This window comes from Denticeps clupeoides, unplaced genomic scaffold (genome assembly GCF_900700375.1).
Source record: "Denticeps clupeoides unplaced genomic scaffold, fDenClu1.1, whole genome shotgun sequence".
Lineage (NCBI taxonomy): Eukaryota > Metazoa > Chordata > Actinopteri > Clupeiformes > Denticipitidae > Denticeps > Denticeps clupeoides.
This window is the reverse complement of record NW_021629827.1, coordinates 1-26,745: the sequence shown is the minus strand read 5'-3', so window position 1 is coordinate 26,745 and position 26,745 is coordinate 1. Positions and strand designations below refer to the sequence as shown.

General features: G+C 42.1%; 3 protein-coding genes across 3 annotated transcripts; 2 read left to right on the top strand and 1 right to left on the bottom strand.

Annotated features, from left to right (window-relative positions):
• Positions 1-517: 517 nt before the first annotated feature.
• On the top strand, positions 518-7,130 carry LOC114775374 (syntaxin-5-like). The gene is made up of 11 exons (XM_028966505.1): positions 518-624; positions 1,114-1,360; positions 1,677-1,747; positions 1,983-2,038; positions 2,121-2,191; positions 2,423-2,539; positions 2,717-2,773; positions 2,868-2,949; positions 3,140-3,240; positions 5,302-5,423; positions 5,632-7,130. Exons 2-11 carry the CDS (start codon positions 1,298-1,300, stop codon positions 5,786-5,788), a joined length of 897 nt encoding a protein of 298 aa, XP_028822338.1. The 5' UTR covers positions 518-624; positions 1,114-1,297; the 3' UTR covers positions 5,789-7,130.
• A 340-nt stretch (positions 7,131-7,470) lies between these two features.
• Positions 7,471-9,114, bottom strand: LOC114775375 (protein RD3-like). The gene is made up of 3 exons (XM_028966506.1): positions 8,936-9,114; positions 8,248-8,543; positions 7,471-8,051 (listed from the first exon to the last, which is right to left on the bottom strand). The coding sequence occupies exons 2-3, from the start codon at positions 8,541-8,543 to the stop codon at positions 7,691-7,693; spliced, it is 657 nt and encodes a 218-aa protein (XP_028822339.1). The 5' UTR covers positions 8,936-9,114; the 3' UTR covers positions 7,471-7,690.
• A 2,410-nt stretch (positions 9,115-11,524) lies between these two features.
• Positions 11,525-21,532, top strand: LOC114775362 (centromere protein F-like). Its single transcript, XM_028966492.1, has 12 exons — positions 11,525-11,699; positions 12,762-12,983; positions 13,452-13,648; positions 13,944-14,047; positions 14,178-14,242; positions 14,397-14,649; positions 16,874-17,076; positions 17,187-17,312; positions 17,602-17,730; positions 18,910-19,032; positions 19,470-19,605; positions 19,707-21,532. Exons 2-12 carry the CDS (start codon positions 12,822-12,824, stop codon positions 21,530-21,532), a joined length of 3,324 nt encoding a protein of 1,107 aa, XP_028822325.1. The 5' UTR covers positions 11,525-11,699; positions 12,762-12,821.
• The last annotated feature ends 5,213 nt before the right edge of the window (positions 21,533-26,745 follow it).

The following is a 26,745-nucleotide window of genomic DNA, read 5'->3' as shown; positions in this document are numbered from 1 at the left end:
GCCCTCTCTCTTTCTTTTAGTCCCTCTTCTCTGTACTATGTTGTGCTCTTTTTTTATGATAAAAGGATCTGTTTGCACTTGACATTAGACGTGACATTCCTTTCTGTCAAAGAGGGGGGGAAATGCTTTTCAATGGAGTCCTGCTGCCCATCGTGGGATTCGGTACATGGAACACGCCTCACCTCACTGAAGTTCAAGGCTTTCAAAGGCACCACACACACAGCACCAACAGGGTGGAATGACCTGTCATGTTGTTCTGGAACTGCATGTAAGCTGGCAGCACATTCATCTCTGCAGTCTCTGGACTTCTCTGGGTGCCTGCTGATTAAAAAAATAACATACATGTATAAATTATTGGATGCAAAATAAAAATATCGGTCATAAATTCATATTTGCAGTTCTTCTGACCACGTGTTTCAACGAACTTGACAAAAGCAGATAATTAATGAAGGATTACAACAGCGACCCCTGCAGGTGTTTTTTGGGACACCCCTTCTGCGCATGTCTCTACGTGGCAGAGTACGTGGCAATGACGTAACAATCCGGAAGTTACCGGGACTAAAGCGAAACAGGAGCTTTGACGTCGACCGCGGCTGAGCTAATGATGCTAAATGCTAATTAACAGTGAGTATAAAGCGCCCAGGAATTTAGCCTTAGCTAGTACTTTACAATTAACGCATTCTGTAGATAAATCGCCGATGGCCAGGGACGTTCTTCGTCGTTTTCACGATGTTGGCAGAGCAAGTTGGTCGTTCCGGGATGTTCTTGTGATTTTGGCCTCGCATTTTCCCGTTTGACGGAGCAGAAAATAGATCTTACTGTGAAAAACAACGATAAGATGGTGTTCAACACACGTTGGATCGTTGTGGGCCATGATCCACTAGCGGCTTCTAGTAAAATCTTAACCTGATAACAGCCGAGTTCATTCAGTCTTATTGAAGAAATTGAAATTGAGAAATAAACAAATATCTAATATCATAAAATAGTTTTGTGTTTGGGCTTAACATTTTGTTAACACTGTACATTTATCTTCGTTTCTTGATGCGTTGTTTTGGGTGTAATTGTTTTATGAATGGTATGGATCGGATGACCGAATCAAGGCTTGTTTTCCAGATGCTGTCCCCACACACCGGGATACTGTCACCGGCTTCAAGATCCTAGACCAGGCCACCGCAGGGGTCGACCTTGAACATTAGTCCAGTCGGACCTTCCCTCTTTCATTCCGATGTACAGACCAACCAACGGTGGAGTCACTGCATCCTTGTCCTCCTGAAAGACTGTTGAACCTTAAGCCACCATGACCTGCAGGGACCGAACCCTGGAGTTCCAGTCTGCCTGTAAATCAATTCAGGGAAGACAGGTAAATGTAGAGTCATGCAGCGTATGGCAGAGGTCAGGGAGGATTTTGATGTCTTTATCACAACATGGTGGTTTGGTCAGAATTTTCCTCAAAAGGACTTACATTTGACTTACGCAGTAAATGTCCAGTGAAAACAGAACTGCTTTTTTTCCTAAAGTGTTTGTTGTGTAATTTCCTTATTTCCATGAAACAATGACATGTTTTTGGGACAAAAGAATTTATGTGCGTGGGGAAATAGACTTACATCAGATTTACATAATTGTAGTAACTTGTAGTTATTCAAAACTGATTGTTAATCATTGCGTTGTATTGTCAGAATGGAGCATTGTCTAGTAAGCCATCTCTCAACGCCATCAAACAGCGCAGTGACTTCACCGTCATGGCAAAGTAAGTTGTTTCATATTCATTTGTTCAGTGGATTCTTTTTATCTAAATATTTCAAGGACACAGAGAAAAGAATTACCTAGTATTTTACTTCAGGCGTTTTTTTTTTTTTTTTTTTTTTTTTAGGCATCTCATCATTTTTATGAGAAGTTGTGTTTGCATTTGTTTAGAAATTTTCAAAGAACGAATATTTGCAATATTTTTTCAGTAGTAAAACATTGCTATTTCTGTCTTCTAGGAGAATTGGGAAAGACTTAAGCAACACATTTGCCAAACTGGAAAAGCTGACGACATGTGAGTACTCAACCAAATTCTGCATCGATTGTCGGCCACCTTCTGTTCAACTCAACGGAACATTTTTTTTCTGCTCTTTTAGTGGCCAAAATAAAATCATTGTTTGATGACAAATCTGTGGAGATTGAAGAATTGACCTACATTATAAAACAGGTGGGTGACCGCTTAGCCACTGAAGGATTTCAAGCTCAGTTGTTCTGAAATTAAGGCATGTATAAATTGTAAGAAGCTCCTCTGTACCCTGAACACTGGCAGCTAGTTGTGTAGTCAGAAGGATCAGTACAAAGTATTAGTGGAAAGCGATGCACTGATGCGTTTCAGAAATAATATTTTGTACAGTTAGTGCGTGCTGGTAACTTTCGTCATGTCTGGTTGTGCCCCTAGGACATCAACAGCCTGAATAAGCAGATTGCACAGCTGCAAGACCTGGTTCGGTCACGGAGCGGACAGAATGGCCGTCACATCCAGACACATTCGAACACCATAGTCGTTTCATTGCAGGTAGGCCAAAAAGAATGGAGCCAGCCGGGACAGTGAGACTTAAAGTAAGACGCGCTGGAAATGAGGGAATCTTACAAATCCAGTGTTGCTCCACTGTTTCTGCAGTTAGTCTGGACAAGAAAAAAATTACTGTGCAATAAATAAAGCCATTTTCTTCCTTCTGTCTCCTTAATGCAGTCAAAGCTGGCCTCAATGTCAAATGACTTCAAGTCAGTGTTGGAGGTGCGAACTGAGGTAAGCAATTTTGTTGTTTGGACACTGAAACAGTTTGCAAATTGGCACCATTGCCGTTCGGATGGTTCTTTTAATTGCGGATTTTTCTCGGTAGAACCTAAAGCAGCAGCGCAGCAGAAGAGAACAGTTCTCTCAGGCCCCAGTTGCTGCCTCGCCTCTCCACGCCAACAACTTCAGTAAGACTCCACCTTCTAACCACTTCACTCAGTAGCTGTTGTGGTTGCATGTAATGCTCAACTCTGGTTGGTGTTAAAACCATGTAAAGGCTGTTAGCATGTGCCACATTTAGTGCCACTGATGGTCTCTTCAGAGCTTTTTGAGTCTAACCTGAATTTCTCACACTTTTTTCCCCCCTCTGTTCCTTAGAGAGTTCTGTTCTGGTGCAGGACGAGTCTCGGAGTCTGGGTGGGGATGTGTCTATAGACTTGGAACCGAACCCCCTGCAACTGCAGCTCATTAATGAGCAGGTATCAATCAATCTTTATATTCCGCTTTTTACAGTGTACATTGTCACAAAGCACCTAACTAATATAACAATGACCGGTGACACTAACTACTACAGCGTTATTGATGGTGAGGGGAGTGTTGTTTAAGGCTAGACTGTATAAGTAGGTTGTTAGCCTGGATTTAAATGCTGATACTGAGTCCCAAACAGTCCTCGGAAAAGATTTGGGGCCTTGTAAGCAAATACTCCATTTGCAGCAGTGACTTGGCGTACATGGGGGACAGCCAGTAAGCCTTCTCCCAGAGTGGGTTATGAGGGACTAGTAAAGCTTTATAGGGGATAAGCAGAATCTTGACGTCAATTCGTATCTTAACTGGAAGCCAATGCAAAGAAGGTACAGGCATAATGTGATCACACCTTCTAGTGCATGTAAGAACCCTGGTCGCAGAGTTTTGCACTAGAAACTACTTTCTCTGAATCAGAGATGGAGAGAAACTTCCTAACTCTAGCAGTCTTTCTTACGTGTATTTTCCACCCTGGAAAATGTTTGGACTATGACAATCAAATGACAAATCAGCATCAAAAGTCACACCCAAATTCAGCACACTCAGCTAACTTTTCAATTTAGATTCAAAATTTGGTTTAGTATCAGTATAACAGTATACACAGTATACCGTGTATTGAAATATTGTTTCACACAGAACCCTGACCGCATAGTGCAATCATAAAAGAAAACAAAATACATATATATGTTTATATACACACTAAACTATACTAACTAAAGCTTACATACTGTACAGGATATCTCTATAGGTGAAAAGTAAAACTTTTCTGTACGATGAACAGGTCAAACAGGACATAACTGGACAACATCATGTAGGATGATTGTAAGTGGATATGTTGGATATTTCAAACAGGACACACAAGAAAAACATGAGCAAAATGAGTTGAGATCTGTACAAATCATGTGCATAAGGCTGGAAGTGTATTGGAAGTGTGTTGAGTTTAACAGTGTTCTGGTGATGGCCGTGCATTGAGAGCTCTGAGTGCTTGGGGGAGGAAGCTCTTGCAGTGTCTGGCAGTTACAGTTCTGATGTTGTGGAACCGTCTGCCAGGTGTTAGGAGGAAGAACAGGGCATGTGAGGGGTGATGTGAGTCCTTCACTATGTTCCGGGCTCGACAGATGAGGTGTTTCTCGTAGAGCTGGGAGATGAGTGGAAGTGGAACCCTGATTATGTGCTCTCCTGTCTTCACTATCCGCTGCAGGGCCTTCTGCTCAGCAACAGTGCAGTTCCCGTACCAAACAGTGATGTAGCAGAAGAGACCACTCTCAGTGGTACCTTGATGATGTGGTTCAAATGGTACTGTGCAGCACAGTCGTGTGTCAGCGGTTTGTGGATCCGTTTGGCCGATAGGGTCCAGATTCTGTGGAAGCTGGGTCTTCGTGTGCATCAGAATCAGCCTCTCAAAGCACTTCATAATGATGGGTGTGAGTGCTGTGGGCCAGTAGTCATTGAGGCAGGACACAGTTGACTTATTTGGCACTGGGATGATCTTGGTGGTTTTGAGGCAGGTAGGTACCACAGCTGAACTCAGCGGTGTGTTGAAGGTGTCTGTGAAGATGTCTGCAAGCTGTTCATCACACTCCCGTAGCACCTGACCAGGAATGTTGTCTGGTCCTGCTGCTTTCTGCGGGTTGAGGGAGGAGTCGCTGCTGCAGGCCTGATGTGTTTGCTTGTAGCCTGTGATGGTCTGGATCCCGTGCCACATGCACATGGTGTCCTTTGAAGACGTGAAGTGGCTGTTGATGTTCTGGGCATAAGCTTGCTTTGCCTCCTTAATGGCCCGTGACAGGTTGGCTCTGGCTGTAGAATAAGCCTTTTTGTCTTTGTCTTTGTCTTTGTTCTAAGAAAACTAGCACAGAGATAAGGTCCTGGTCAGAAGATAACAGAAGGTTATCTGTACTATGGTTCTGTCTAAAAAAACAGACTGATACATTTCTAATATGTCATTTGTGGTCAGAAAAAAAATAACCACCTTTTCTAGGAAGAGCCACTAATATATTTCTTCTCAAATATATTAGGACTCTTACATCCAGAGTCGGGCAGACACCATGCAGAACATTGAGAGCACGATCGTTGAGTTGGGCTCCATCTTTCAGCAGCTGGCTCACATGGTCAAAGAGCAGGAAGAGACAGTTCAGCGGTACGTGAGATTCTGTTTTGCACTTTCAGTTCTTATGACATTACCTATCTGAATATTCCATGATGGATTATGCTGATTAAGATAAGAAATCTCAGTGACTCAAGTGATTCAAAATCTTTTGTAACTGTTTTACATCATGAGCAGTTCTCTTTACCCTTACGGATGCACTTTGGCTTCTGTAACCTCTGTATCTCACTGTTTTCTGCAGTATTGACAGTAACGTGGAAGACACCCAGCTGAATATCGAGGCAGCTCATGGCGAGATTCTTAAATATTTCCAGTCTGTCTCATCCAACCGCTGGCTCATGATCAAGATCTTCCTCGTCCTCATCGTGTTCATCATCTTTGTGGTCTTCCTTGCCTGAAGATCACAATCGAAATGGAAAAGGGGGATGTGTAGGAGGACTGAAACTACAAATAACCGAGGAAGCGTGCTTTTCATGCCTTAGTGTGGTGGATCTGATTTCTTTAAAGGAGCTGTTTGGCCGTTTTCCTGGTTTGTCTGATTAAAAAATGTGATTTGAGATCATTTGAAGCGGACTGGCTTTCGGTGGAAAATCAGATGATCATTAACTGAATCAATCATCACAAATTACCCTTTATGTTTAAGTGCCCGAGTCTCTGTATGGTCATCCCAGGTTCCTGAGAGACGGTGAAGGCTGGACTTTTTCATATCTAAAGTACGTTTTGCAGTCTCAGCCACCCTCGCCCTATTCTAAAAATTTCAGATGTTCATTTTTCCTACAAAATGGCGATCAGTGGATATTTTATTTATTTGTTTGTGACCGAATGGACATGCATAACTTATTTCTGCCTGAGCTAATGTGAAAGACTAGGATTTTTAAACATCCCCTTAAAAATTCTGTAATTTCTGTAATTATTGATCGGTTTTAAATTCTACTGTGAAAGCTGAATCTTTTCAGCTTTTTTTCTGCTTTGAGCTCTAGGTTTGCCAAATATGCTAGGGAAGGAAGTGCAACAGGCTGTCCACGGTCTGGCACTTGCCGTTTTATGGACAGACACTTCTGGATAATAAACATTTTATCAGGTCATCTTTTACTCCAATGTTGGATGCTTTGAAAAGGTCCTGCGACCTATAAAAGACAAGTGTTGTATTTCTTTACCATAACTACATGCACAGATTCACTATGAAACTTTTATTAAGTGTCTACATCCATTTTGTGCAATGTTAAAGTGCACCTGGGATCAGGATTGTAAATAGATGTGCTATGGTTGACCAGTATTTTGAGCAGATGTCATGACTGATATCTAAAGATCAGTGGGTGAATTCAAGGCAATGCTAGCTGAATGTTTCATGCAGAGATATGGTTTCATTACCAAATTGTTATTTGTGTGCATGTAGTTATTGTACTGCCTTGTGTTTTCATGCAGCTCATTTGGTTGCAGCACATGAAGTGATCAAATTGATGTGACTGTTACACTGTTTGGGCCATCTAAATTCTAAATTGTATTAGAATTTGTTCCAAGTTGTCCCATTTATTAACATAATAAAAACGACTCCAGATGTTTGGGGAAGGTTAAGCTTTGACCTCTACAAGGCTCTGATCTGCATTAATGTACAGTTTATTGCTTAAACACTGAGCACTTTTATTCAGATTCTTTCATTTATAGCCAAACTATGCCTCTTCTTGTATAAAGTAAAAAACTATGGAAAATGAAGTGCATATTAAAATACATTTAGGCAAATAGTGTGTGTTTTTGTTCATTTAACAATGAGGGGGAAAAGGTCCTGGATGGAATTCTATTTGCTTTTTAATACGTAGAGGGCCAAAAATGACATTTCGTTTGTTTTTCTTGTGCTTTTCCTGAACATTGAGCCATATTAACAGCATATTTAAATTATTGAGCTTAAAATTGTGTGTTTGTTGTAATTGTTTTTATGAAGTTTAAAGCTCCGGTTTAAAGTGCACCATTACTTCCTGACCTTTCAACCACCCTACCCTCCAAAAAACAGGAGGCTCCGTTCAGGCTCCGCCCTTCTATTGGACATCCCCGTTACCTCTTGAAGAACTGGTGGAAAGTTGCATTACAGAAAAAAAAAACATTTTTATTACTATTTAATTCCGTGTCTGCACACGGTCGCATTCTGTGTATATTTCTCATACATTTACAACCACGTTTGCACACACATGCTGTACATTTGCGGAAGAGCAGCGTAGACACACACAACTTTTCCACGAGTTCCCGCTTTTTCTTTTGCCCGGCAGTCCGGTCCCAACTTCCTATTGGCTGTCTCAGTCGCCCAATCAGCTCTGGACTCTCTGCTCGATGGGCGTGATTTCGGGCATACTTCTGCTCCGCCCCCTCTTCGAACCCCTCATCTCCGCCACTTTCTCCGGCTCATCCTCCTCCTCGTCAAGCCACGCCTCCTCCGGCAGGTTGCTGCGGGAACCGCCCAGGCCCCTCCCCCCGGCCTTGGCGGAGCGGAACCTGGAGCGGAAGGTGACGAACGACAGGCTCTGGCTGCGCTGCTTGTCCCAGCGATTGGCGCGGCTTCGAATCTCGTCCTCCCCCTCCAGCTCGTCCAGGCAGTTGCGGAGGACCGTGCGAAAAAGGCGCGGTACCTCGTGAACTTCCGGTTCGAACTCCGTCACCATTTTTCGGAACCTGGCAACAATCATGGGGATTTGGCAAATTCATTCGAATACCTATTCTTTTTTTATGTTGAACTATGATCTGTGTAAACACATTTTGATAAAGTTTGATGGACACCACGTCATTGGAGTTCTTGTTTTTGTATAATAGTTAACAAGTGGTGGCTAGGGACTCTTCATCACAATTTTAGGCAGCACATCTGAATTACCGGACGATGGCCGGGCCACACATGGCCGGCGGGATCTTTGCGCAGAGGTCCTGGAGCTCCAGGACGTCACCCGGCGTGAGCTCGTAGCTCATTTTCGCCGGAGGACCAGCCAGCCAGCTGTAGTCGGCTGAGCCCCTGCGCCTCCTGACCTCTGTGGCCCGCTCCAGGCGAATTCGCTCGGTGCGCTTCACCATGGCGCCCAGTTCTAGCATCAGGGTGTTAGTGACCAGTTCCTCAGAGGTGCGCTGGCCTGGGACCTTTGGTTCCAGCGAGAACACAGCCGACCAAGGGAACATCTAACAGACATAACACATGATCTTAGCTCTTACTTTAGTAATCAATAATTCAATAAATGATCCCAATGGCAAGATATACTTAAGCTTTCTTTACAAAACGTAATACGTCGCAAGTCAGTATTAACTCTATTCCATATACTCCTAAGCAATATACAGAGCGCAGGCCAAAATGGAAGAACCATGCAATAATTTATCATTGCATTGTATAAATCTTATTTCTTGTGAATTATTCAAAACAATGCAATACAGCACTTTCACCAGCCTTATGTCATTTAAAAGCTTTTCACCGGGAATGAGGTCTGCAGACTGACATGTGAAAACCTAAACTACAGATTTAGATTGTAGTTTAGACTAAAATATTGCTGCTGTTGTTGTTATTTAATTAATCTTACCTTAACAGCTCAGAGCAGTCTTGTTTTATTCCAGAGTAGGGTTATGGTATTATAAACGGAACAGGAGATATGTCCAAATATGAAACGTCCTGCAGAAGGTAGTTAGTGTGGACACCCTCGACCTGAGCACCTGGCTGGCCTCAGGTCGGCTGTGTGTTTGAATTTGTATGCGAATTTGTAATCCGCTATTATGGACTGACGGGTCTTATTCAGACTTCCCTGCTTAGTGGGGGGGTGATGTCACATAACACTAGCTGTTTAAAACGTGATGGTTGTAACAGCAGCCTGTTTGTACCCGTTTAAGCCGATTTTGAGATATAGATATTATGTCAAATTGTGGCATTCATTCATTGGCTGCTTTACCCTGACCCTGCAGCTCCACCTTCTCTGTCCCGTGCTCCCTCGGCTGTGGCCAGATTCTGCTGGCAGTGGACTTGCTGCCAACCACCACCACTTTACTGTCACTGTTTTGTTGAGAATAGCACAAAAAAAAACAGCATTCAGACACAACTACACATAAACATTCTTGTCTCAGACTGCTACACACATCTGCCCTTACATATTAATGTGCTTTTTCTGTTTTTTTCACCAGTATGCAAGAGTAGTAGAATACAAAGGTTTTGAAGATTCACCACAGTATATGTGAAATATATTCCCCGGAACACATTAATTTGATTACATTTTCATTCAAGCTTTTTGTCCTGCTGCAATTTATGCGCCTATTGTAGCAAAAAAGCATCTGCCTGGTTTGAGCTCAAAAAAGTTTTATTTTGTCATTGACAACTGGACTGCAGTGGTAACCAACCCTACTCTTTCCGGTTGACAGTTTCCAAATCCACACTATGGAACTGTGAACAAAGTGATGGGATGTCATAAACACTACTTTGAATATGTCTTTCAAAAACAAATGTAATCACACCCAGCCTGCCATAATGTTGTCCGTGTTACATAATAAGCCACGCCCTCCCTTACATTCCCATGAAGAGGAATCCAAACCCCCGGCAGCCAGATGGTTCCCATTTCCATCATACTCAGCAGAACAGAAGCTCGGTAATCAGGGATTACCTTCACTCGGAACACTTCCAGGTATTGAATGGCGCGTGAAGAGGCGACAGTGATGCTAATCTGATTACGCTCGTAAGTGTCTGTCTTGTCATGACAGAGGAGGTCATATTTTTCGATTTACAACACTGCAAAACTAAAAAAAGGTGAAACTGGACATGGCTGAGACAGTATACAATAATTTCCAGAGAGCTGAAGCTGCATCTCCTTCATTCTTAAAATGGTGCCTGTTTCATTTTTGGGGGGATAAAAATTTGGTGAAGACCAGGTTTGTTGGACATCAGAAAATCCATCTGCAAACCAGAAAACATTTACAGCATTTTGCAGACGCCCTTATCCAGAGCGACTTATGATCAATAGTTACAGGGACAGTCCGCCCCGGGAGACACTCAGGGTTAAGTGTCTTGCTCAGGGACACAAGTGGGATTTGAACCTGGGTCTTCTGGTTCATAGGCGAGTGTGTTACCCACTAGGCAACTAACACCCTTAAACATTGTGCTGAGCTGAAAACCTCAATGCTTCATGAGCCTATTAAAGAGTCTGTTAGTGCTTGACTAACAGCGTCGTTCGGCTGCATCTTCAATGGATTCTAGTTAGATCAGGACTTCTGATTATTTCCTCATTTCAACATACCCAGGAACCTGAAGCAGTTCCATAACTATGTGGTTTGAAACCTCCACTTTACGCAGCCATAGCCAGGACCTGAATGCTGGGGGCAGCAGTCAGAAAGCAAGCAGGCAAGATCATAGCTAATCCCTCTCACACCACCTCTTCCAACCACTCACATCTAGTAGTGAAAGTGAAAGTGAAGTGATTGTCTCTGCTTTTAACCATCACCGGGGAGCAGTGTGTGGGGACGGTGCTTTTGCTCAGTGGCACCTTGGCGGCTCGGGATTCAAACCGCTAGGCCACCACTGGCCCCTGGTGGTAGTAGAAGACCACAAACACAAAGACAAACACAACACGGAAATGTTGCTTAGATTTACATTTATGGTATTTAGCAGAGTGACGTACATCGGTGCTTTATAGTCCATATCTGATCGTCATACATGTATAACTAGATGTAAATCCACAACGTCTTCAGCAGTTACACACCATCACAAGACCTATTTACATTGAAAGAACCTTACCTTACATTTTTTTTGTAATGTTGAGGTTAGGTGAACATAGTCCAGTAGATACCCCTTGAAGAGAGGCATCCTTAATTGTTATTTGATGATGTTAAGGAAACGAAGCTCTGGATGCAGGTCTTGCTCTTCCTTCCTTCACAGATCACAGTTCACAGATTCTATAAATGTGTCCTTCGCAAGTTATTTTAGTTTTTATATTTTTTCCTTGATTCATGTCTCCTGGAAATCTGGACGCCTTGAAAAGCTTTAGACTATTATTGTTTTAGATTTTACATTTCACACGGGTGAAGTGACGAAAATCCGCGCCTTCGCCGCCGCAGTACCGGCTCGTCGCCGCCAGGCGCGCCAGAACGCTCCCGAGTCCGCGTTCCCGGCCCAGTGACGTCACCGCCCCAGCCGCGCTTCTGTCAGCGCGCTTCGCCGACGCGAGGTTTGTTACGAACTTCGCCCGCAGTACAGGGGCCAGTACACGCAGTGTGGCAGAAAGAAGAAGAAGAAGAAGAAGAAGAAGAAGAAGAAGAAGGAGGAGGGAGAGGAGGAACCGGAGCAGCGCGGTCATATTTCGGCCAGCGGTGTGTATTTGCGTGTGTTCCGTGGCGAAAACTCGTCAGGGAGCGCGTTTGTTAGCTCGTCGGCTAAATCGGCGGCAGCTGGACTCCTGTCCCCCATCGTCCCATAAAACCTCCGACGTCGCCGTGTTTACAGAGCTCAAACACCACTCACTCACGCTTGTACACTTCCACTCCGTTTATAAGCTAAATCGGCGGTGGAGGTAAATGCGTAGCAATAAATAAGGGAGAAGCCCATCTAATTTGCATAATGCGTATACGTGCGTGTTATTCTTAGTGTATTATTATTTTAGAGCGCGTCCCCTTTCTAGTTATTTGTAGAGTGTTTATGTCGCCCATTGAAACCCTGGGGCTGTTGATGGCTGTGAGGTGACCAGGCTTTTTTTTTTTTTTTTTTGCGTGGGAAATATCTTTTGAAGGGAAAAACGTGCCAGTGAATGCAGTGGAAAGAAGAGTATTACTAGATAATAGATTATGTTACAAGGGACAGGAAAGAATATGGGGGAAATTGAACTAATATAAGTTAGTTGGGCTTGGTTCTTTGTGCATTGCATAAGTGGTTTTTCTGGTATGTGTTTTCAGTGGATTTTGTTTTTGCCTGGTTATGTTTTTTCAGTATTGAGTTGTTAATGTGATGGAAGAGATACCCTTTGGAAACGCAAATGAGGTCCTCTGTGTGGTCTGTCACATGGTAATTCTAATGATTGAGAACATGCTTTAGGATTCTAAAATATTTTAGTAGGTTACTTTTAATACTATGTTAAAAGTGTCAACAATTCATAAAAAAAATTGGACTAATTAATTGGACTTTTTTTTTTGTTGCATTTTTGCATATTTACGACTAATCGTAAATCCAGAGAAGATTAGTCGTAATCCAGAGAAGATCTGAGAATGTCTGTCAAAAACTATATGTATCTGTTTTATTCAGTACCATGGTGCATGGGTAGTGCTTGTGACGGTCATGTCTGCTAGGTCACCAATGAGTATGCATGAATTAAAGTGCTCATAATCTACATGTCTGCTACATTGCAGCTGCCTTAACTGAGCTTTTTTTTTTCTGTTCAGGCAGGGTTAGCTCTGCCCGGTATGGTTCCGTAAGGTTCCGCGGAGTTGCGGCCTTCAGTCATGAGCTGGGCTGCAGAGGACTGGACGTCGGGCCTGAGCGGTCCGGTCCTGCAGAAGGTCCAGGAGCTACAGCGACAACAGGAACGTCTGGGAAGGGAGAGACAGCAGAGGCAGCTGCAGCTGGACAACGCAGACGCTGCACTGAACAAACAGAGAGTTAAGGTACAAGCTCAGTGGCTTGTAAGGGGCAGTGGTTACCTAGCCGGTAAGGAAACAGACTTGTGATCAAAAGGTTGCTCAAATCTGGAACCGCCAAGGTACCTTCCTCACACACTGCTCCCTGGGCACCTTTCATGTTTGCTCACTGCTCAGTAAGGGTGATACAGGGTTAAATACAGAGGACACGTTTCACAGTGTGCAGCATGTGCTGTGCTGTGTATCACAATGACAATGACAGTGGTGGTTAAGGAAGAGGCTCCGTAATCAGAAGGTTGCCGGTTTGAATCCCGAGCCACCAAGGTGCCACTGAGCAAAGCACCGTCCCCACACACTGCTCCCCGGGCGCCTGTCATGGCTGCCCACTTCTCACTAAGGGTGATGGGTCAAAAGCAGAGGACACATTTTGTTGTGTGCACTGTGTCCTGTGCTGTGTATCACAATGACAATCACTTCACTTCATTTTTCATGTAGAATGAGGAGCTGCGGGCGAAGCTGGTGGCAGTGCAGCGGGAAATGGCGGCGGTGCAGGATGTGGCACAGTCGGAATCTCGGGCACGAGAGCGACTCGCCCAGGAGCTGCAGGTGAAGCAGGCACAGGTGTGCAGCCTGGAGGGACAGGTGGAGTCGGCACGGACTCAAATGAACACACTAATGCAACAGGTCAAACGGTGAGGAAATACACAATTCAAGAGCAATGAGTACATTTTGACACCCTTGTCCAGAGCGCCTTACAATCAGTAGTTACAGGGACAGTCCCCATGGTGACACTCAAGGTTAAGTGTCTTGCTCAGGGACACAATGGTAGTGGGGTTTGAACCTGTTACTTTGTGGTCTTCTGGTTCGTAGGGGAGTGTGTTACCACCCAGTACACACTTTGTGGCTTTACTGTGAATTTTTTTATTTTGGTATTGGTGGTCACGTTCTGTGTGTCACATGTTCCCCGTGTCTCCTCCTGTTCTGCAGGCTAGAGCAGGAATTGGAAAAACTCCAGTCAGGCAACGTCTCTGGAGACTCAATGTTGTTTTCCACTCCCTGCTGGAACATGGCTTCACCCTGGGAAAACAGTGGTGTGCACACACACACACATACACACACACACTTTCTTTATGCAAATATTGTGTTGTTCGTTTGTCTGTCTGTCCATAAGTGACCAGGCAACAATCACTGTGGCCTCGTGTACCCTTTGTGACCCTACAGATTGCAGCACTGATGACAAAAAAATGACTCGAGGGGGGCGAGAGAGCAGAATGCTGCCTGTCAGAGTGAGTTTGGCTGCCAGCTGCACACAAATATTATCAGGACAATTTTGGACACTGTGTTCTCTTTTTCAGTTTTATTCTGTCTGTTGACAGCACCTTTTTTCCCCCACTTTAAAAAAAAAAAAAAAAAATCACATTTTCCCTTTCTTCCTCACAGCAACAGCTGCAATTTGACAACTTCAGCCCCAAACCCACGGGACCCCAGCACTCCCGCCAAACCTCACCTCCCCACCAGTCAGCTCACCAAGCAGATGCTTTCACCCCATCCTCTGTGTTTCCTTGGGAACGGAATGACAAACTGGACCTCAGAAGGCGGGAAGCATCACAGCCCTGCGTCAGCAATGTTGTCTCAAGGGACCAGCCTACCGAGGGTTTTGGAACAGAAGAAGGTTTAAAGAAAGAGCGAGATGGTGAGGATTACTGGCCAATCACACAGTTCAGTTTCCTCCTCCCTTCTCATTTAACATTACATTTAAGGCATTTGGCAGACACCCTTATCCAGAACGACTTTACAACGTGCTTCCATGTTACTTCTTTCAAAAAGTAACTGAGTTACAGCATTATAAAATTATATAATTTTATAAGGCGCGGATTTTTGTCACTTACCAGGGAAAGTAACCTAAAATTTGGACCTCGTGGCTCCGCCTCCTCCTTTGTTAGCGTAGCCGGACCTGGGTTTGTGCTGCTGTCAACTTCCACGTTGTTGTCCACTAGATTTGATGAAGCATGAGACGATGAGATGAGTTTCATCAGAGTTGAATTGCTCGTTACCAATAAAGTTTATTTCCAGGGAATAATGTATATTTAACATGTACATTCTTACCTTTACCTACAAAAGTCATGCTTACTGTATCTACACTGTAAAAATGCTACTTTTGATCACCATCGCCATGTCTCTCCCGCCCAACTCTGCCTTCAGTGAGCTTACCCTCCCCAGTAACGCTGTTATTCCCATCACCATTCCACACTTGACTAATAGTTAAGGCCATAGGCTATTTTTCTTATTTTTTGATTTTACATTTAAATATCTGAGGCTTTCTGAGGTCAACTAACAAGCTTTTTATAATCAGTGTGTCATATTGTCTCTTTTACAAATTATACAACTGGTAGTTCTGAGCTGGTAATAGTCACTCTCATGTACCTCTTTAAATATCATGCAATAAATTATTGCACTGTTTACGGTAAGAAGGCCATTTGACCAGCTGCTGCCAAATGACGTTGCTTAGCAACAGCTGGGTCAGAGATGAACAATGAATTCTTCATTGTCCCAACTGCCATCAATAAATATAAAAGGCCAACAATAAAACTACATGACGTCAGTGCACAAGTATAACTGTGTTATGGATTTTGCCAAATTTGAAATCAAGTTCAAGTTGAGCTTTACTACACACAACATTTTAAACAACGTTACATAAATTGCAAACATGCGACGCAGGCAGTGCAAGAGTGTCATGTGAGGCAAACAAAACCTAAACAACAAGAATACAGACAGCGCTAAACTAGTGAAATGAATAATGAAGGTGTAAAGTAAAAATAGCGCAAATACTGCTTTGCAAAAATGGAGTAGTGCAGCAATAGATAATATTTTCTTAACGGTAAGACCTTCTCAATAAATATTCTTTGCTGATGCTGGCGCACTAAACAGGTTCTAATCTTGCCTGGGTTTGGTGATTCAAGTTTGAATGCCTTGTGCCAGAGAAGTACTGATTTATGCTCTTGAATTAGCAAAGAACTCAAAGAACTAACTGTCGCATCAGCCCCAAGGCTGATTACGCTCACTGGCAGGATGTAACATGAAAGATGTTTCATCACCAAAAAGCCCAACGCTCTACTTTTCTTTTAATTTATTTTTTTATTTTTTGTTAGTTTATGCACAGTTTGTTTTAAGTATCTCCCATGGGTGTCATTAACTTGTAGTGGGGTGGTTGTTGGCCAAGAGTTAGTGACAACATCCTGTAGTCACAACAAACCCCCCAAAAAACATCCAGTGTTCTCTAAGTTTGATTTTCTGTCATTGTACAGTACACCATCAGTGCCAAAGGGACACGTGTGACCTGCAGCTCCACCCCGTGTGTTTGTAGTTCAGCTGTTTGGGTACAGTTCGTGTTTGAGATTTTAAATCCCTTGGTCAGTGGTCACTTTCTGAGTGCAGGACAGCTGCCATGCGATTATGTTCGGGCTGGCCAACGTGTTTAGAATCCCCATCAGCTCGGCTTCGACTGATACTCACTTCTGTTTATTCAGTGATGTTTGGAAAGCATGAATATGTGCCATTGTGTCCCAGTTGGCTCAGTCACGTGACATTCCGTCCCCAGTGTCAGCAGAACACAACATTGCTCACTCAGAACCAGGAAATGACCCTGCTGGAGTTCACAGTCATCAGATCACTGCATTATGATAATTTAAGTAACTTTTATAAAATGTAGCTAATGCAAAAAAAAAATTATTCCTCCTATTCTTATTGGTGAGCCAAATACTCCATCCACTGCACCACCATGCTGCTACATACCTGTGATGGATATCAATAAATTTAGAAATCTCTGAATCCCTTCTGAAATTATATAAATCTGTTTTACATCTCACACACACACAAAACAAATCTGTGTTCATGTTTCATATTATTATGAATTTCAGCCCTAAAATCAGCTAATCGGACACTTCAGACAAGGGTACAGACCCTGGAAAAGGACGTGCAAGCTGAATCTGAGCGCTTTCGGGACGTTGAGGGTCGTCTGAGTGACGTTCGAAGGGAGCTTGCCTCCAGAGATCAATCTCTGAACCGCACCAGAGATGAGCTGGGCAGAGCCAACACCAGCCTGAGCCAAGAGAGAGACCGGGTAAGGCTCGTGATTTTATTTTATTAGATAACATAAAACAGGGCATTTAAACAACGCAAGTATCTAATATTAATGGTGCTTTAAGTTGAATTATGACTGTTTATGTTAAGTTACAACTGTCAGACCAGCGAGTGAAGCAGCTACAAGAGGAGCTGAAATGCCAGAGACAGAATGCCGAATCCAGCCGCTGTACAGCAGAGCAGCGGCGGAGGGAAATGGAGAGAGAGCACCAAAGAGTAAGTAGCCTGGATGTCGAACAACTAATTGATTCTTCTCCATGACAATAAATATGTACATAATTTATGTACATATGTACAATAAATGTGTATTTTCGTACATTGCTATATTGGGTAGTCAATATACATACTAATTAATCGGACAGCATTAACCTCTACATATAACGTTGTCACTTCAGCATTTGAGGCAATGCCTGAAAATGCATAATTTAAATGGTTATAGTCGCGTGCCAGTACATAGCTGTTATTGTATGGTAATGGTATGCTAACGGATACGGATCATGTGTAGGAGGTGCAGGAGCTACAGAAAGAACGTCAGGCTGTGGACCGGCTTCACCAGCAGGAGAGTTTTAAACTTAACCAGGAGATCCAGCAGGCCAGAACACAGTACAACACACTGCAGTCACAATTTGACAAGGTATGCACATATTTAATTTTTTTCTAAATTTCTCTTTTATCTGTCCTCTTTTCTGGTTCCTTTTCCTGCTTTTATTCCCCCAAGTGTGTTCTAGTAGGCTATCAAACTAACATCCCTCCTCCTTCTCTGAGACCATTGCTGTCTCGCACTTTTCTCATGTCTGTCTCTTTTCTCCTCCTCATCCTTGGTTTCACACAGTGGCGATTTAAGCTGTGAAGGTTAGTGCTATTTGTCAAGTTACTTGTGCTTCCTCAACTGTTTCACTGTTTTCTCTTTCCATTGCACGTATAAACATGTACTCAGATCAACAGAAATGCAGCTATAGGTAGGAAATGTGTTTTGTAATCATGTGTACAGTACATCCAAATTAATTTCTTGTTTGTCTGACTCCTGTTTGTGCCACCTGGGAAGCACATGTAGGCATGCTGTGTGCGCATTAACATATTAGACAAATGCATATATCAAATGTTTCAGCAGAAACGGCTGTTGAGTTATTACTTTCCGTGACCCTTCTTCTATCATAAATCATAAAACTTCTGTTATATGATTTATACATTAAACTCAAGTTGTAGCTCCAAGAGAGCTCTTCAGGTTTTTTCAATGTATGCTATAGAGAATAGCCTACATTGGGGGAAAAAAACCTGAAGAGCTCTCCAGTCTGACCTTGGTTCACAGTGCATAAAGTATCTGAGGAATGTCATTTAGATAAGCAGATTCCATGTTTTTTTCTCCTCTGGGAATACTCACTTTCCCTTGCTTTGATTGGATTAATAATACTATAATGGTGTTTGAAAACGTATTTTATTTTCAGATGATTTTGGACTAAAAAAGAATTAGAAGTAGCTAAAATTTATCTGTACATATAATTTGCTGGTGCAGTTTGCAGGGCATGTTTTGTGTTAAGGCTATTTTCATTTTTATTGTTACATTTTTTTTATGTTTTAACATGAAAACAAAAAAGGTTCTCACAACTCTTCAGGTATGTCATTATGCCATTAAATGCCATGGTGGCCGCTAGGAATCATCTGACATGCTGCATGTCTAATCAACAAGATTTTCGAATCATTTTCTGGTTTGCTGTGCGCAACATTGTTCTAGCTTTATGTTCTTCTCTGATACCTCCACTCTTTCACCATTCACTTTTTAGGTGTCTTAGCCTGTCTGTCTGTTCCTCTACAGCTGTCACTGCAGAAGCAGGCTTTAGAAAGGGACCTGGAGAACCTGAACCAGAAACTCAGGAACACTGAGTCCCAACTGCAGGACAGTCAGAAGCGAGATGCTCAGACCCAGAGCAAGCTAATGGTACCGTGCTTCCATTTCCTTTAACTAGTTCACAGATTTAATTTATACTTATGCATAACCTTGGATATGATGTAAGCCAAAGCAATATAAACCACAAGATGAGAAAATAAAAAAACTAAATATAAATAAATATAAGATAAGGCTTGAAGATCGCTAGTGCAAATAGACTGTACCGAATTGGCCTTTGTGTTTATTCATTCTTTCATAGACTGGTGCCCTGCCCTAGCTTGTTCTGTGGAACAGTGAATAAGAACGTTTAGTAATTTTATTCGACTGAATGCTAGATCAGCTTTATAATGTGACAAAGATAAACCTCCAAAGTAAACGATAAATGTAAATTAACCCAAAAAAAGGAGTTGTGTAATTTCGTTTTTTTTCTATTGTGCAAGAATTGAGTGGACGGCTGGAAGTGTTGCGAATTTTTAATGTGACTGCAGGAGGCGCTCAGGGAGAGAGATGGGCTTGCAGTGACTGTGGAGCAGTTGAAGAGGAAGGAGAAAAGTTGGCAGGAGGAGATTAAACGACTTGAAGAAGAGTTGGCAGAGGCTCTGAAGCTCCTAAAAGAACTGCAAGGTCCTCATTTGGCATTATGTGCACTTTTGTGGCCATCATACTTTATTTTAATATCCATGTTTGTGTAACTGATTGTTCCTCTCTTTCCTTCACTTTTCCAGAGCGTGGCCCTGTTCCTCTACCTTCAGCTCCGCTTGAGTTCATGCTTACCGGATCTCTACAGCATAATCACCAAATTTCTCACCAACAGTCTGTCCAGAAAAAGAGACCTATTAAATCAGACAGACTAAAAGAGGATAATGTTTTGCCCAAATTCCCTTCAGACAGGGAACCAGGGGAGGGGATGGACTCTGAAAACATCACTGAACAAACATTCTTTTCTTCTGAAGAAACTCTGAAGACCAAAGGAAGGGGCCCAAAGTTGAGAGTGGATGAGGTTGGCATTGCAGTAGACAGTAAAAGTGCCCCACCAGATGAAGATCCTGTTTCTCATGTGGTGCAGGTTGTTGGGAAACAAGAAAACAAAGAGTGTGTTATTGAAGATGAGGACAGAAATCCATCAACCACTGTCAAACCCTGTTCTTCTGACCTTGAACGTGAGAATTCAGTGCTCGTGGACGAACTCCGGGACATGAAACTGGAACTTCAGCGTCGCCTGGATGACCTGGAAGCCCAGAGACGTTCTGAAGCAGAGGCCAGGACGAAATTAAAACAGTTGAGTCGAAAATATGCTTCCCAGTCAGAGCAGCTACGCCAGAAAGCTCAGGAGCAACAGAAACTCCTTGAAGAGGAAAAGCTGGAGACTGGAAGACTGAAAGAGTCATTGGATGCTCTGGACAAGGATAGACAGAACAAGGAAGAGGAGAAGATGGAGTTGAACAGGCTGAAGGAGAACATGGAGGAGATGGAGAGGAAGGAGCGTGAGATGGAAGAGCACAGGAATCAACTCATGGAAAGCCTGGAAGCCCTTAAAGTAGAGATGACTCAAGAACGAGAGAAGGGGATGGAGGAAGAACAGGAAGAGAAGAAAAATCTGGTGGCAAGGGTCACAGATCTTGAGGCGCAGTTAGAGGAATTACAGTCACGCCTGAAGGAAAATGTTTCCTTAAACTGTGAAGAACGAAAGGCTCGTGTCCCCACCTTGTGTGAAGAAATCTTCGTTCCTGTAAAACGCATTGGGTTCTGTCAAGCAGAGAACATTCTCAATGCTACAGTCTCACAGGAGCATACAGTGAGAGATCTAATCACAGATTTTGAAACTGCTGAGTGTAAAGAACCCTCTGGACCTTACTTAAAGGACTCAACAGGATCTGGAGTTCAGCAAGAACTGGAAATTTTAAAGGAACTCTGTGAAACTTTGCAAAATGAGAGGGATGTAGAGGCAAGTAAAGCCAAGTCATTCCAAAACCGCTTGGACGTTCTGCAGAAGCAAGTGACCAGTCAGACCCAGCAGCTTACTCAGGCCTTTGAGAGCCAGAGTTGTCATATTGAGGGCCTCCTACATGAGCTAAACGAAAGAGACCATCTCCTCCAGAGGCAGGGCGAAGAACTTCATCTCTGCAGAGAAAAAATTGCTCAGCTCGAAGCAAAAAATCTTCAAGAGGACAAGCGCGGGAACGATGGCTCCGCCAATGCAGAAGTTTCTTCACAAGAATCGGATCAGTCAAAAAAATCTGTTTTACATGAAGATTTGACCAGTGCTAACCTACTGCAGGATGAAGTGACTATAAGCACCAATGCAAATGCTGAAGATCTTTTATTGGATGGAACTATCCAAGCAGAACAGGCTGCACTGAAGATCAATGCTTCATGCAACCTAACAGAAGATGTAAGGGCCTATGAGACCGTACCTGCAGATCTTTGTGAGTTGAAGATTCAGAACGACCAACTTTTTAAAGAAATGCAGTCGGTTATAAGGGAGAATGAAGACCTGAGATGGAGACTGAAATGGCTGGAAACTCAAGACCCCAACTGCCAAAGATGGTAGTGTCCACCTCAAACAGAAGACCGGCAGAGTCTGACAGTCGCAGGGTCATCAGTAGAAAACTTTGACAAGGTTAGAGCTGGACAAGGTTCTGGACTGAACATATCTTTAATGGAACAGGTACTTCAAATCATTTCCGTCCAATTTTAATGTACTGTACTGGCACAGTCTTATTCACCGTATTTGTGTCGATGGTGTACTTTGTAGTTGCGGCTGTTGCAGAGCGAACTGCAGCATCTGAACGAAGAGAACCGGAGGCAGGCCGAGGAAATAGCCCTCTGGAGGACGGCGTCTCAGGAGACCCCTGCGTCACTGGGAGAGCAGCTCTCTGGGGATGGGAGCTCTGTAGTGCTAATGAGGGAAGACCAGATCATGTTGTGTGACTGCCCGCTCGAATAAACTGACGCAATGGAGGTGCAAACAGGTGCAAGTCCACTTATTAAAGATAAATAGAAGGCAATTTGTCATTGTAGTGATGCATCATGTATTTACAGGAGCTTTTGAGTGTAAGTATCAGACACTTGAGATTAGCTAAATAAGGCAAGCAAAGTTTACAGTGATGTCAGACATATGAAACGTTACGTTTATGTAGTGTATTTCACTTGCACCACAGACAGTAGCAGGTTATTGACCTGGACACCTATTATTGCTTGAATGTTTCAGTTAATGAGCTTTAATATGGAGTTGTTCTGTGAAGGCTACTTACGATCAAAAACTTGTAACTTCCCTTCATTTGAAACTAGGCACCCAAGGCACAGCTCCTCCATTATACTTTAACAATGGGAATATGTATTCAGAAAATAAATAATGGAGGATGAGGCTGTAATTGTCTTTAAATCCTTTCTTGGTCCTCTTTATTTTCACAGGTCTGTGATCCTTCAGAGTTCTGATCTGAAGACACATGGACCCTCAACAGATGAAACACTGACCCAACCTGATGCTACTCAACACCCACAATCAGGAGATGCTTCCTGCACATCGATCCGTTCTGATGATCCTTTGTTGTCTAAAGAAGTATGCAATGTTGATGTCTCTTTTGGATAATCTTTTCATTTTTTACTTATATTTAAAAAAAATCTCCTTTCTCAGGGTGCTTTAGGTGAAGACAAGAACACCACCAAAGAAGCTAAAGAATTAAACACTAAGGACAATGAGAAGAGTCCTCTGAATCGCAGAGGCACAAATATTGACATGGCTGGAGACAAGACTTGTGAACATTACAGCTGTCCAGGGGACATTCAGGACATGGCACAAAATTCACCTCAACTGAACACCAAAGCTGTTTTGTTTTTCAGTGATTGATCATCAGAGCCAAAGTTTTTACCGAGTCTTCACATGAACTCGGATCTCAGGATGAAAAAGTGTCTTGTGCAAAAACACTGCCAGGAGGCTTCAGGTCTAGCAACACTGATGACCGTTCCAAGTTTAAAAGTCCTGCTGGCGACAGCGTTCATCATTCGAGATGTGGTGACTTCTGGAACCCAAACAGAAGAGCCACCTCAAAGTTATGAGTCTGGTCACCAAAACCTGATTTTCTGTCACTCAGGCACCCAGACAGAAGAAGAAAGGGAATAAAGAATATTGTTGATTTGGGTGACTCTGCCTGAGTCTCGGTCCTTCTCTCCAGTTTAAAGTGTTTGAAGTGACAAGCTGCTTTTCTCTGGATCATTTCCCAATTCCTGCCAACCCAGTTCATCTGGCAGAACGAATCAGGCGTAACCGGAGCCGTATGTCTGTCGCGTACGATGACACTGAGTATGAACCATATGGGCTGCCCGAAGTGGTGATTGAAAGGTTGAGTCGCTTTGCTTTTCTTGAACACTGTTATACATTTATAAACTAACTACTGGAATGTTCTACAGGCAATAGGCACTTTACACCTTTCACTTTATTTTCAGTATATATGTATTATTATGTATTATTATTTTAATTATTTATTTTTTTTACCCTTTCTTGTTTGTTCTTTTTCTCAGGTTTTGCTGATATTCCCACTGGACCTGCTTGCCCTTATGTCCTTAGGCGTGGACTTTTGGGGGACAGCAGCCGTGCCCCCTCCCACTTCACGAAGAAGAAACCATGGATCCAGGACTAATAATACTGACATACAGGTAGAAGGATGATCTTAGCTCTCTATTTGCATAGCCTTTCATAATTAGGTATTATCAATAGTTAAAATCAAGTTTAAATTAATCAGACACTAATAGATTTGAAATGTTCAGTTACATTTACAGCACGTGCACGGTTAGTTTGTGTTTCTGTGCATGCGTCTAGGATGAAGGTCCTCAAAGAATTCTTTTTGCCATCGCTGCCTACAGCAGTGCCTTTAGTACTTTACTAATGCCTTATAAAAACCTGCCCCATTAAATCTACACATAATTCAATCATATTATTATAATAATTTAGGCTGTAAGTGTTACTGTTTTCTGTTTAAAAATTCTCCAAAACCTTTAAATTTACACATATTTTTTTCGTCGCATTTTATCATTTGTAACACTAAATCTATTTTTGACAGTCAAAACCATTCTAATTTTTTTGACAAATTTAAAACCATATGATGCAATTTATATGAAGTTACTATTTATTGTGGCCTATTGCGAGAGTGATATTTCTGATTTTCTGTGCCTCCCTCCACCTTTAAAATGTGATATTAAAAATGTGTCATTGTTTGTAAAACTTGAATAATTATGTAATCAGTAATAGACTTATTTATTTTAGAGATTTGCACTGCTGTAAATGTGTGAAAATTGTTTATAATGGAACTTTTAGTTTTTTAGTTTCATCCTTAGAGTGCATTTTGCATTTTCTTTCACAAAACAATTCATTCAAATACAGAGAGACAGGTATCAGATGGCGTAGCTGATACAAACAAAACATGCCATATTAAGGAAGAAATTGTCATACGAATGCATAAATATCTTGCTACAAATGTCATGTTATTTTTGGCTAAATGATGTGCCATTCTCACACTTTTTCAATAATTAGCTAAAAAAAATGTGAATTGCAATTTTTTCAGAATTACATTTTTATTTTATTAATTCCAGTCATTTTTATCCTGTTATTTATTTGAAAACTTTTCTTCTGTCTTGAGTTTATGAGGACCCTCTAAACCTTGTTTTACTGGAGGGGACCAGCAAAATATACCGGTTTCATAAATTTATCGACATTTTAGTTCAATTGTATATTTTCATACACCTTTAATGAGAACAACTTTAAATAATTGGTTCACTTATTTGTAATACAAGTATAGAGTACTTGTATTTCAAAATGGGCAACAAACACTGCCGTTTCTCCTTTTTATGTTGAATTGCTGACACTGCCTGAAAGGGAAATTAATGCATCAGGGACATTTCCATGTACTGTGGAAATAAAGCTCTTTCACTGGTACCTTTTTGATTTTAAACTACACTGTACTGTTTTTTTATGTGCCAGAAATAAAGAAAATGAAATGTTTGTTTGTTTGTTTTTTTTGTCACAACCCTGCTAATAAAACTATTACCAAGGATAGAATTCTTTAGGTCTTCCTTTGGATACATTAACAAATATTTGTTAATCTCAGTCATAGTGGCTGTTGCTAATGGCTAGCATTGTTAATAGTTATCAGGATCAATATTATACTTTCTTATGACTTATAACTCTTATTTGATTAAAAAAAAATCTTTGCATGACAATCTAAAATAAAACACATGACTCATCTTGACTAGTGATGAACAGCATGCCCTGCAGGAAATCTGTCAGTAAACCCAGATGTACAGCGACCAGTGGAGACCCTTTCCCTCCACCAATTTAGAGCGGGTGAGAAAGTGTCTGAGATAGCTGGAAAAGACATCAAGAATTTTGCATTCATAGCATGATAATGAAGCATTTCCAGAAATAAAGCTTTATTGTGCTGTGTGCATGTCCATTATATCCTCAGAAAATTAACAAGTAAAGGGTTTCATGGGTTTTATGTTGTTTTCTGAGTAACACGCTTATTTGATTTCACAGATTTCGCACCAATGTAGTTGCATGTGTGTGAGTGAGTGTTTTTTAATCTGACTCAAACCATCCTGAGCCCTTTTTTCCTTTCCATGTATGGTGATCCCAATGAGACGCTCCCTCCCTCCCTTTCTGTCTGTCTCCCTCTCTCACTATTGTTGTAACACTCACTGGCAATTACTTTCTATTCTTATGAAGCAGCTTAGTTTCATTGCTTTAACTTTTCCACTTTCCGGAAGCCTGCTGATGTAACATGTTATTGGTGAGAAGAAACCAGTCAGTCTAACAAGAGCCACACTGACACATAAAGTGACTGGCTGTGGATGTACAGCGTTGAGAAAAAGCTTCAATTTTTTGATATCAAAGTCAAGTTAGTCATGTGGACCTCTGAGTGATCTCTGGGTGATCTCAGATTGTGTCTTGTCTGTGGTAAACAAGCGTCCAACCACCATCAGGGCCGTGGAGTTCCTCTCTGTTCAAAAATGTTCTGAAGACTTTGAGAGGACCTCCATTCATATATACAATTACAGTCATATGAAAAAGTTTGGGAACCCTTCTCAGCATACATAATAATTTACTCTTCTTCCACCAAAAAAGTTGAGTTCTGGGGGTGGTTTTTACTGAAGGAGTATTCAGTTTGTATGAAATTAAATCAAATGTGAAAAACTGTATAAATTCAGGATCCCTTGTAATTTAGCTGATTTGCATGCATGTAACTGCTCAATGCTGATTACTTGAGCTCATCCAACTTCGACAGGTGCGTCCAGTCATGAGAAAAGGTATTTACGGTGGAAAATTGCAAGTTGTGCTTCTCTGATTAGTGACATTATGGCATCTCTCAAAAGGCCTGAAAAACGATTTTTTTAGGCGAAGGCTACTAAAATCTCAGAGGTTAAACATAGTTATTTTGGTCATAAAGGGTTCATAGGCGAGGGTAACACACTCGCCTATGAACCAGAAGACCCAGGTTCAAATCCCACTTACTACCATTGTGTCCCTGAGCAAGACACTTAACCCTGAGTGTCTCCAGGTGGGGACTGTCCCTGTAACTACTGATTGTAAGTTGCTCTGAATAATGTCGTCTGATAAATGCTGTAAATGTAAATAACAAAAACAGCTTGCATGCTGGAAGAAGAGCTGCACATCATGCTGCGTGTAGTTCAGGACCTGGGGTTCTTGTTGAAGGTGAGGGTTGGATGAATTCAACCCAATATCAACTAATTCTTCAGGATAATGTTAAA